General features: G+C 39.4%; 1 protein-coding gene across 4 annotated transcripts in view; it reads right to left on the reverse strand.

The window, feature by feature from the left end:
* The window catches only part of veph1 (ventricular zone expressed PH domain-containing 1), a 264,411-nt gene that overhangs the window by 41,954 nt on the left and 209,563 nt on the right, over positions 1–12,894 (reverse strand). For 3 of the 4 annotated variants that reach the window (XM_060834168.1, XM_060834166.1, XM_060834170.1), the window contains exon 11: positions 4,015–4,146. The exons of the other annotated variant lie outside the window; for it this stretch is intronic. In XM_060834168.1, coding sequence (XP_060690151.1) covers positions 4,015–4,146 — 132 coding nt within the window. The remainder of the gene's footprint in view (positions 1–4,014; positions 4,147–12,894) is intronic. 4 annotated transcript variants of the gene reach the window in all.

A 12,894-nucleotide genomic window follows, 5' to 3' on the forward strand; every position in this document is an offset into this window, starting at 1 on the left:
GCACCTTGGGGTTTATTGATATTTCCTGAATGAATACAAATGCATTTGTTCAGCAGCAAGAATTTTTTGCACCAGAATGTCAAACTACCAGCCATCTAAACAGCTCGAATCTCATCATTCTTGCTTTTGAGAACTAAAACTTATCAACTAAAAGGTTTTGTAATTTAAGTGAATCTGTGTAGAAATAAATAAACAATGAGCGGTGAATACTGGAGATCTGAAACAAAAACAAAACAGATTTGATAAAGAAACAACGGACTCAAAATATGAACTCTGGTTTTCTCCCCAAAGATGCTGCCAGATCTGCTGAGTTTCTCCAGCAATTTCTGATTTTGTCTGCAGAAATAAATCTTGTCTGTGTGTATGTGTGTCTGCACGTATGCGTGTGTATGTGTGTGTGCGTGCATGTGCATGTGGAGGGGGGAGCTGGGGATTAAATATTTAGAAAGGAAACCATTTATTAATTTAATATTGCCAAACTGTCTGTTAACCAATCCTCCATCTTTGTGGAATATGTTTGTTTTATGAATAAATCAAGAATTGGCTGTTTATTAAAGAAACCTGGTTAATGGATCTTCTTATTTTAAGTCTAATATATAGAGAGCATATGATTGCCCATATCCGAGATCTGGGTAAAACAGTTAATTTCATAATGTGATGAGAAATGTTATGACTAGAAAATTCAGTGCACTCTTCCCATCGCAGTCATAATATTATGCTCAGTTGGAAATGTTTTTGTCAAAAATTTGGTGCAATCCATAAGATTTTAGCAGAAAGAAGAACAACAATGTGATTAAAACCAAACATGCAGTGGGATGTTCATATACAATAGAAAATAAATTACATAGATTGACCCAAACTTAGGAAAGGTGGTAGTGGAGAAGGGGCTTTCAGATGCCTGGCTGTGGAGAATTTTTGTATTTGCATGCAAGGTTCACAAGATACCATTTGATTGTCTGGAAATCTGCTGTTCTCCACAATATGTTTTCAAAGCATAGATACAGGATGGATTCCAACAGGACCACTAATCCAGCTGATAGTCAGCATCTTTGCCTTACAGGAATTAAGAAGAATTACGTCAACTAATACGATCTAAATCATGGACAGTTATGGAAATCAAACATCTTGTTTAACTTATCTGGAGTGAGTCAGTTGGTGAAACATAAAGTACAAATAATCCTGAGAAGAGCCAGGCATGTCAATGATGAGCGAGAGAAATAGAGCAGACTCACAACACAAATTACTCCAGTGGTATTCTAGATCATAGTTGCACATAAATATTCTTTGAGGAACTGCCAGTGAGGCAATAACTGAATCCATTAAAATATAAAGCTGAATGAGTTTGTTACTTTTCTGTAAATAAAAAAGTGTGGATGCTGGAGATCTGAAACAAACAAAAACAAAAATTACTGGAGAAACTCAGTAGGTCTGGTAACATCTGTGCAGAGAAAAGAAAATTAACATTTTGAGTCCAGGGACCTTTCTTCAGAAGAAGCTTCTTCTTCAGCATTCTGAAGAAGGGTTATGGGACTTAATTTGTTAACTCTGATTAGAAGGTTCACTAGGATCATCCCCCATCTGGAGGGATTGTCTCTGAGCAAAGACCAAACATTCTATTCACTGGAGTTTAGAAGATTGAGATGTGATCTCATTGAAACGAAAGAATTCTTAAGAGGGTAAATGTTGAGAGTATGTTTTGCCTCACAGGAAAGTCTGGGACCAGATGGCCTAGCATCAGAATAAAGAAGTGTAAGTTTAAGGTTGAGATGAGGAGGAATTTCTTCACTCAGACGGTTGAGAGACTTTGGAATCATTTACTACAGAGAGCTGTGGGGGCAGAATCGTCATGTATATTTAAGGCTGTGGAAGATCATTTCTTGATCAAGAATCAAGGGTTACTGGAATCAAGGGTTACTGGAATATTGGATCAACCACGATCCTATTGAAAGGCAGAGCAGGGTCACGGAGCCATATAGCCTAATTCTGTTCCTATTTCTTATGGTCTTATTGTGGAAAATCAGAATTATACTTTGTATCTTTTTTAACACTGTTCAATGGCCTCATATATCCGTTTTGAGAAGAATTGAGGGCTTTGGCACCGGAGCCAAAAGTACAAGAATTAGGAGCAGGAATACCCTTTGAGCCTGCTCTGTCATTCAGTGCTCTGATGGCTGATCTTGGGCTTCATCTCCTGTTTTCATTCTGTTCCCCATATCCCTTGATTCTGAGAAACTGCACATTTGACTAACACAGCCTTAAACATATTAACAATGGAGCATTCACAACATTATAGGATGAGAATTCCAAACACTCACAACTGTGCGAAGAAATTACTCCTCATATTAATCCTAAATGATCATCCCCTTCCCTAAGACTGTGCCCAATGTTTTACATTCATCAGCAGCAGAAACAACCTCTCAATGGTAACACTGTCGAGCCCTATCAGAATTTTATATGTTTCAATTAAATAACCTATCATTCTTCCAAATTCCAGAGACTAAAGCCTCAATTTACAAAGTTCTTCAACACTGCTGGGTGCTGGCAGGTGGGACTAGATTGGGTTGGGATAGCTGGTCGGCCTGGATGAGTTGGACAGAAGGGTCTGTGTCTGTGCTGTACACCTCTATGACTCTATCAACTCTCTCATGTTTCTTGACTAATTTGGTGAACCTTTGCTGTACTGCCTCCAATGCAATTATATTCTTCCCTAAACTTGGAGACTAAAACTGCACACGGTATTCCAGGTATACCTAAATCTCTACAATTCAAACTGAACTGCCCCAATTCTCTACAGTAAAGGCCAAAACAACCTGTGCTTCCCAATTGTTTGCTGTGATGCTGCATGCTAACATTGACAGCCTTACATGAGCACATCTAGGTCTCTCTGAACGTCAACATTTTTAGGCTTCACACCTTTTGCAGATATTCTGCTCTTCTAATCTTCTCACCAATGTGAGTTACCTCTCACTTTCCTCCATTACACTCCCTCTGCCATCATGCTGCCTACTCACTTAACCTGTCCATATCTCCTTGCAGAATCTATGTCCTCCTTACAATTTGCATTTCCTCCTGAATAGGTATTGCCAATACAGCCAAATTCTTCAATTTTACCTCACAGTTAAACAGTGGTGGATCAGAGTTGAGGGCTTTGGTTTATTTTTCCCAAGTGATTAACCCAAGCTGGAGAACAATATGAATTATTTGTTTTTGCTTAATGGTCCCTGTCCATGTCAATCCCAACAAGTTCAGTCTGCCCAAATTCAGAACAAATTCCCTGCTCAGAATGAAAATGAACAATTTTTGGAATTTAAGGTACTCTTTCACATAAAAATTTATACTGAGGAAATTGGGGGATGTTCAAACGTTTTGCAGTAACTTTCTGTTGAAGAAATTCATCTTTCTTGAAGATTATTGCAGGATCTCTCTACGAGAGATCGTTCAACCATTCTCCAAATTTGATGGAAAACTGGCAGACATCCTGTAAACATCATGCCAAGCAATTGGTAGAACACCCAAAGAATTTCCTGGTTTATATATTGACAATTATATAAACCATACCGAATGTTTTAATTCCAAAACTGACAATAGAGAATGGGATGGCAGAGTAAAAAGGCAACTGTAAAATCGCCAGCGTCTCAGAGGACCATAGGGCTGCTCTCTCATTAGGCAGAGAAGACTGCTGGTCATTTAACCTGAGGGTCATCACATTTCAGCAGAAAGGAGAGGTTAGGAAGGCGAATCCTTCATGATAACCTCAGCCTGGGTGGGAATTGAACCCACGGTGTGGATATCACTCTACATCCCAAACTAGCTGTCCAGCCAACCGAGTTAATGATATGGCAGAGTATCGTTGACTATGTGTCCAATTCTGTAGTATTCGAGCTGTTAACTAATCTATTAGGAAGAATTCAGAATTAAACAAAATTCTACGTTTTAGTTACATTTTGAAATGTAAAAACATACAACTTTTATTTGAAAATTTGAAATCATAACATATTTTACATTCATATTCACCTTTTTATAATTAATTGCCTGAATCATCGCTGTTTCAAAGCTGTGTGTGCCCTTCAGCTGTGTCTTCTCCCACAGTGCTTTAAGAATTTGTACTGATTCATCATGGGAGGACAAAGGGTTTGCTGAACAGCTCTGCAACAGACAAGAAACCATAGGCACTGACTGATGATTGAGGCTCACACATTCAAAACTTTAGTTCAGTTTTAGATAGATGTGCTTGATTCTTATCAAAATGATTGTAGTCAGTTTAAGGCAAATAAATGGGAAGGTAATGTAATTTTTTTGGTAAATATTACATGCTTGGAAGAGTTATGCCTATTGCTGGCAAAAGAAAATTCTAATCAAAAAACATTGTTCACTGCCATTAGCCTGGGCAGAGTCTGTCATTAATAATTTCTTATGAAAATTGGTATAGAAATGTTCAAATAAATAATTTTAAAAATTCAAACTACCATTTGAATTACTTTGCTTTTTCTAAATTTACTTTGCAAAGAGCTGAGAGCTAAAGGAGCGAAAGTGAGTAGCAAAATATGGAAACACTGTAGAAAGGAGTACAGTGTACATTTTAGGGCAACAGTTTTCAAAACATTAATGACAATTGTATTATGTTTGTGTCTTATGGAGTGAAGGGTAAAGAAAATAAAAACAAGAAAAGCTTCTTTTCAAAATTTGTCATATTATCACCCTAGTTTTAGACTTGAGTCACTTTGAACTGATTAATTTTAATGAACTGATGCTTAGACAAAAAAAGATTAAGTTTTGCCATGTTTTGATGGGAAACATACCAGCGTAATACTTCAATGTGTAATTATTTTCATTTTAATGATTTACTAGCAGGATCTATTGCTTAACTCATAGTAAATTAGAGCCATAGAATCATGAGATTTACAGCACAGAAAAAGGCCCTTCGGCCTATCGTGTTCGTGCCAGTCAAAAACAACCACATAATTACCCTAATCCCATTTTCCAGCACTTCGTTGATAGGCTTCAACGCCTGGCTTTGCATGTGCACATCAAAATATTTCTTAAATGTCATAAGGGTTTTGCACCTACCACCCTTACAGGCAGTGAGTTCCAAATTCCCAGAACCCTCTGAGTGAAAATGGCTTTCTTCACATTTCCTCGAATTTCTCTATACCGTACCTTAAATCTATGTCCCTTGATCATTGATCCCTTCACTAAGGGGAAAGATTTTTTCCTGTCTACCCTGTTTATGCCCCTCATAATTTTATACAACTCAATCATCTCCCTGTTTGCCCATCAGTGGTGTGTGATGTCCCTCAGTGATTAGTGTTGGGACCACAATTGTTTGCAATTTCCATAGATGTTTAAAGCTGTGGACCAAGTGTTGACTGTCAAAGTTCACAGATGACACTAAAATGAGTGGTAGTACAAAGTGTGCAGAGGACACCGAAAGTCTGCAGAGGGATATTGACAGTTTAACTGAGTGGACAAGGGTCGGGCAGATGGAGTACAATATTGGTAAATGTGGAGTCATCTATTTTGGTAGGAATAAAAACAAAATGGACTATTATTTAAATGCTGAAAACTTGCAGCACGCTGCTGTGCAAAGGGACCTGGGTGACCTTGTGCATGAATCACAAAAAGTTGGTATGCAGGTACAGCAGGTAATTAACAAGGCAAATGGTTTCTTTCATCACAAAAGGGATGGAGTTTAAAAACACAGACCTTATGCTGCAGCTGGATAAGGTGCTGGTGAGGCCAAACCTGGAGTCCTGTGTACAATTTTGTCTCCTTACTTAAGAAAGAATGTACTGACACATGAGGGGTTACAGAGGAGGTTCACCAGGTTAATTCTGGAATTGAGATGATCGGCTTATGTGAAGAGATTGAGTCGACTGAGACTATACTCATTCGAGTTAGAAGAATGAGGGGATCTGATAGAAACATATAAAATAATGAAGGGAATAGATAAGATAGAAGCAGGGACGTTGTTTCCACTGGCGGGTGAAACTAGAATTTGGGAGCATAGCCTCACAATAAGGGGGAGCAAATTTAGGACTGAGTTGAGGAGGAACTTCTTTGTGCAAAGGGTTGTCAATCTGTGGAATTCTCTGAGGCTACCTCAATGAATGTTTTTAAGACAAAGATAGATGGATTTTTGAACAGTCAAGGAATTAAGCATCATAGGGTAGGGGAATGGGTCTGGGTGGGTTACTCTTCAGAGGGTTAGTGTGGACTTGTTGGGCCAAAGGGCCTGTTTCCTCACTGTAGGGATTCTATGATTCTATAAATGGTGGAACAGTTTCATTGCGCCAAATGGCCTACTCCTGCTTCTATTTCTTACATTCTCTCAATCTCCTCTGCTTGAAAGAAATCAATCCCAGTCTGTTCACTGTGTCTTCATAACTGAAACGCTCCAGCCCTTGTAACATCCTGATAAATCTGCTCTGAACCCTCTCTATTACATCCCTCTTATAATGTCGATTCCAGAACTACACATAATACTCTGCTGTGACCTAATCAATGTTTTCTACCGTGCCAGGGTTAACCCCCTGCTCTTAAACTCTATGCCTCCATGAATAAAGGCAAGCTTACCAAATGCCACCTTAACTGTTTTGGCCAACTTTCCTGATACCTTAAATGACTGTTGTACATGCATTCTAAGGTATCGCTGATCCTTGGTACTTCCAAGTGTACTACCATGAATCACGTATTCTCTTGCCTTGTTTGTGCTGACCAAGTGCATTACTTCACATTTTCCAAACTGAATTCTATTTGTCACTGATCAGCCCATCTGACCAGCCCATTTGTATCCTTTTGTAGTCTAAGGCTATCCATTTCATTAGTTACCACTCAGCAAATTTTTGTCATCTGTGAATTTCCTGATCAATCCTCCTAAATTCAAGTCTAAATCATTTATATAAACCACAAACTGCAAGGGTCCCAACAGTTACTCCTGTGGGATCCCAGTTGACACAGAATTCCAGTCAGAAAAACATTTGTCAGCCATTACTCTCTGCTTCCTATCACTCAGTCACTTGTGGATTCAATTTACTAAATTTTCTTGGATCCTATGGCCCCTTACCTCTGCTCTCAGTTTCCCATGTGGGACCGTATCAAAAGTCTCGCTGAAGTCTAACCAGACCACATCAAAAGCAGTGCCCTCATCTACACACCTGGTCACCTCTTCAAAAGATTGAATCAAATTGGTCAGACATGACCTCCCCTTAACAAAACCATGCTTACAGTTCTTGATTAATCCCACCCTCTCCAAATGCACATTAATTCTGGCCCTACGAATTGCTTCCAATTATTCCTAGCACCGTGATTACACTGGCCAGCCTACAAGATTCCTGGTTTATCTCTTTCTCCCTTCTTGAATAATGATACCACATTAACTGTCCTCTTGCTCTCTGACATATCACCTGTGGCTAGAGAGAAACTGAAAATTTTTGAAAGTATCCTTCTTCCCTCGCCTCACTCAACAGCCTGAGATCCATTTCATCTGGCCCTCGACATTGATCTACCACTCAGAACCTCCTTTCTTTTTGTGCTAAGTCTTTAATTATATTACAGATCTTCTCTCTATACCTATATGGTCTCTTTTGCTAGTGAATACCAACTCAAAGTATTTATTTAGAATCCTACCAATCTCCTTTGACTCTATGCACAAATTACCACTGGGGACATTAATGGGCACTACTCTTTCCCACATTATTCTTTTCCCCTAAGTATCAATGAGCACCTATATTTCAGATGGCCTTGTGCTTCAAGTCACAAAGTAGCAATGACCTTAGGTACATGGTGATTTAAGTGTGGAGAGTGACTTTTAAATTCCTGGGTCTGAGGCAGAAGAGAATGGAATCACATGAAGTGAATGCCAAGTTGAATAATACATTGCAGAAGTACAGTGTAATGTATCAGTGTTATTTTCTTGCTAAAATGTGCGCAAGATATTAACATAGAATAGTGTCTAAGTAAATGGAAGTAGAGGTAAAATCAAATTTAATGTGGAAGATCATCTTTTATTCTGGTCGTCAAGCTGCAGTTGAGAGTTTACGATGATGAAATGACAGTCTGTCTCTTCTTTACAACTGTGATAGCCAAGGTTATTTTCTCATGTTATAGATTTCATACATACTCACTCAGTACCAAGGTATTTTCTGTAGTTGGGGCAATTTCTATTAACACACAATTGGCTGACATTCTCTTCCTTAAATAGTGGAGCAGATTTTCAAATACATTATTTAGTGTTGAGGAAAGAGTATGCAATCAGTTTGACTACAATTAATCATGACTATAAATGTAAGGGTGGCATGATGGTCAGAAAATTTGCACACAAATATAATTTTTATTGCATAATTAGCAAATTTCCCATTGTATTGTTCATCATAGGCAAAAAACAATGATTTTTTTTACAAGGACAGAACATTATAACTCGGAGATGCCAACATTGGACTGGGGTAGAAAAAGTTAAATATCACACAATACCAGGTTGTAGTCCAACAGGTTCATTTGGAAGCACTAACTTTCGGAGCGTAGCTCCTTCATCAGGTGGCTGCTTCTGGAGAGTTCCTTCCAGGATAGTATGTAAAAAAAATGCTGGCACAGGCAAACTTCATCATTTGCTAATTATCATACAGAATAACATTGAAAGCAGAGAACTAGTGAGGGAGATAAACTGAATTATCCTGTGACACAAAACAGGCTACTTCAGTAAGAACACAAACAAAAGCTACTTGCCTTGTTGCAATTAATCACAAGACTGGTAAAGTTAATTACAGATGAGTTGGAATACTAAGATTACATGGAATTTATGTCATTAACTATGACAATGTACAGGATAAAGAAATGCCATGGATATAGGAACTGGTTCTGGTAATAATAACTAAGAGAAGCAGGAGTTCACATGGAAACAGATCATGATAGGAGTGGCATTTTCAAAAAAATATCACATGACGATAAAGGACCTGCAAGTTAAAACTAGTTAATTATCAATTACAATAAAAATGAGATCTGATTAAAAGTTAAGAATATGATCGGCATGATAAACGAGCCTGAACATGTAGCTCCAGGCTAGGATAACTGGTTCAATCAGGTTTAGACAAATGAGGAAATACAACATTTATGAGTAGCTGATATAATGTAAGAGCTGAAGTCCAGAAACAAGGTCAGAGTGGTTGCCTTTGACATCAAGGCAGCATTTTACCAAGCATGGCGTCAATGTGTCTGAACAAAACTGAAGTCAGTGAGAATCTGCTTGCTGGAATATCCAAAGGAAGAAGGTTATGACTATTGGAGGTCAATCATCTGCGACTGAGGATATCACTGCATGTATTCTTCAGCACAGTGTCCTACTGCCCAACCATCTTTGGTTGCTGCATCAATGACCCGTCCTTCAATATAAGATCAAATGTCTAGTTGTTCGCTGATAACTGCATTATGTTCAGCACCATTCATGACTCTTTAGACATTGAAGATGTCCTGCCAATATGTAGCAAGACCAGAATATAGGTCTAAGCATAGACTGATAAGTGGGAAGTAACACTAATGCCATCATTTCAAATCATAGAAAATTTATTAAACATCCCTTCACATTCAATAGCATTATTATTGTTGAATCCTGCATTATCAATATTGTAGAGGTTACCATTGATGAACCAGTGAAGTGGACCAGCTGTCAAATGACTGTATCTATGAGAGCCAGTCCAAGGGTAGAATGTGGCGAGTAACTCACCTCCTGTCTACCCAGTGCCTGTCCATCTCTGCAAGGTCGAGGTCAGAGGTGTCATGAAAAACCATCCACTTGTTTGGATGAGTGCAGCCAAAACAATAATCAAGAAATTCCACATATCCAGGGTGAAATGATACACTTGATTAGCACCTCATCCACTACTGACACAGTGGCAGTAATGTGCAGAAGATGCACTGCAGCAACTCACCAAGGCACCAACAGCACCTTCCAACCCTACAACCTTTACCACCTGAAAGGGGAAAGGGTAATAGGTGGATAGGAACCTCGCCACCTGCAAGTTTTCCTCCAAGTTACATACTACCCTGACTTGGAATTTTATTCCTTTTCCTTCACTGTTGCTGGATCATAATCCTGGCACTCCCTCCCTCAGAACAGCTTAGATGTTCCTCCACCACAAGGAATACAGCTGTTCAGAAAGATTGCTCACCAGCACCAGCATGGTGGCTCAGTGGTTAGCACTGTTGCCTCACAACACCAGGGTCCCACCTTTGATATCAGCCTCGGGTGACTGTGTGGAATATGCACATCCTCCCTGTGTCTGCATGGGTTTCCTCCCACAGTTCAAAGACGTGCAGGTCAGGTGAATTGGACATGCTGAATTGTCTGTAATGTTAGGCGCATTAGTCAGAGGGAAATGGATCTGGGTGGGTAACTATTCACAGGGTTGGTGTGGACTTGTTGGGCTGAAGGGCCTGTTTTCACACTGTTGGGAATCTAATCTAATCTTTGCTTGGGAAATTAGGAAAATTTTAGCCAGTGACACCCATATACCATGAACAAATTGAAAAGGGAATGGCAGTTAAAATTAATGAAAAAAAGTTTTCATTACAGGTGATGTTGGAATTGAGGCTTTTAGAATGCATATAGTTCCTTTAATTGCAAAGAGCTAAGAACTAATTGTTCAGTAAATATCTCAGGAACCAATGACATTCGCAGCTGTACCACAGTCATATGCTGAGTAAGAATGTATTAAACTACCATTCACACACTGCAACAAGAAATACACTTTAGACTCAAAATGTTGGCAAGGCATCAAGTATGAATATATCTAATTTATGGGAAGCTGAAAATCCTGCTGAGCATATGCTGTCAGGAACAACATCAGGTGGTGAGGTATATCCCTGGAAGTGGAGAATTGTTTTATAATCCACTCTGGGTGAACTTCATACAGTCTGGGAATTATATGCAGTGTGAGGAATTTGGGGAAAACAGAAGATGAGAAAATTATATTGGATCAGCTGGAATTCACAGCATAGAAAGAGCAGAGTTGTGTTCATCTTCCACTGGAGCCTCCTCTCAAACTCTGAATTTTTGAAATTCCTTTCTCCATCTTGTACTGATCTACCATTCCTTTAAAGGCATCTGATTTACCCCACCTACAACTCCACATTCCAGTCTCCGTCCAGAGTACTCTGTTCTTCTGAATACATTACTCAGTTCATAATTGACTGCATTATTTAGAGACCCCGTTTTTTGACTCTGTTGGGAAACGCCCTCTCTGTATTAACTGTCTTTATCCTTTTCATAATTTTAAAGCTCTCAGCCAATTTTAGAGAAGAGTCCCAGTTTGTGCAGCTTGGTTCCACTACTTTAGTTTTGATATCATCTTTGTAGATCCTTTCTACGTTTTCTTCAGTGACTCTATTTTAATATGCAAATTTATTCTATCACACTTCTGGTTGGGGCCTGGTGAATGGTGGATTTGCAAATTTTGAAATAGTAATTTGATGCTGTATCATTCCTATCCACATCTGTAGATTATGCAATCCGATGACTGTATAATATTGCCTTCCACTGTTTACTTATTAATCAAACTTGAAAGGGTTCAGAAATAATTTACAAGGATGTTGCCCGGGTTGGAAGATTTGAGCTTTAGGGAGAGGCTGAATAGGCTGGGGCTCCATCCCTGGAGCGATGGAGGCTGAGGGATGACATTATAAAGGTTTCATAAAATCATGAGGGGCATGGATAGGTTAAATAGACAGGGTCTTTTTCCTGGCATGGGGGAGTCCAGAATTAGTGGGCATAGGTTTAGGGAGAGAGGGGTAAGATTTAAAAGGGAAATAAGGGGCAACTTTTTCATGCAGAGGGTGGTGCGTGTATGGAATGAGCTGCCAGAAGAAATGGTGGTACAATTTCAACATTTAAAAGGCATTTAGATAGGTATATGAATAGGAAGGGTTTAGAGGGATATGCCTACTGCTCACAAATGGGACGAGATTACTTTAGCAAATCTGGTTGGCATGGACAAGTTGGATTGAAGGGTCTGTTTCCATGCTGTACACCTCTATGACTATATAGTTCTAACTGTGTTCCCTCTGTTCCTTCACATGCCAAGAATCCTGCCTTTAACTCTGTAATCTGCATTCAAATTTGACCTTCCAAAATGAATGACTTCACACTTTTCCAGGTTGAACTCCATCTGCCACTTCTCAGTCCAGTTCTGCATCCTGGCAGTCCCATTGCAAGCTACAACAGCCCTCCGCACTATCCACTACTCCACCAACCTTCGTGTCATCAACAAACTTACTAACTGAAGATGGATGAGGGAGATCCAGTAGATGTAATGCACCTGAACTTTCAGAAAGCTTTTGATAAAGACCCATATGGGAGGTTAATGAGCAAAATTAGGGCGCATGGTACTGGGGGCAAACTACTAACTTGGATTGAAAGTTGGTTGGCTTATAGGAAACAAAGAGTAGTGATAAACGGCTCCATTTTGGAATGGCAGGCAGTGACCAGTAGGGTACCACAGGGATCAGTGCTGGGACCGCAGCTTTTTAAAATATATGTTAATGATATAGAAGAATGTATTAGTAATAACATTAGCAAATGTGCTGATGATACTAAGCTGGGTGGCAGGGTGAAATGTGAGGAAGATGTTAGAAGATTACAGGGTGGCCTGGACAGGTTAGGTGAGTGGTCAGATGCACGGCAGATGCAGATTAATGTGGATAAATGTATGGTTATCCACTTTGGTGGCAAGAACAGGAAGGCAGATTACTACCTAAATGGAATCGATTTCGGTAAAGGGGCAGTACAGAGAGATCTGGGTGTTCTTGTACACCAGTCAATGAAGGTAAGCATGCAGATACAGCAGGTAGTGAAGAGGGCTAATAGCATGCTGGCCTTCATAACAAGAGGGATTGAGTATAGAAGCG

Source organism: Hemiscyllium ocellatum, chromosome 13, assembly GCF_020745735.1.
Source record: "Hemiscyllium ocellatum isolate sHemOce1 chromosome 13, sHemOce1.pat.X.cur, whole genome shotgun sequence".
NCBI lineage: Eukaryota > Metazoa > Chordata > Chondrichthyes > Orectolobiformes > Hemiscylliidae > Hemiscyllium > Hemiscyllium ocellatum.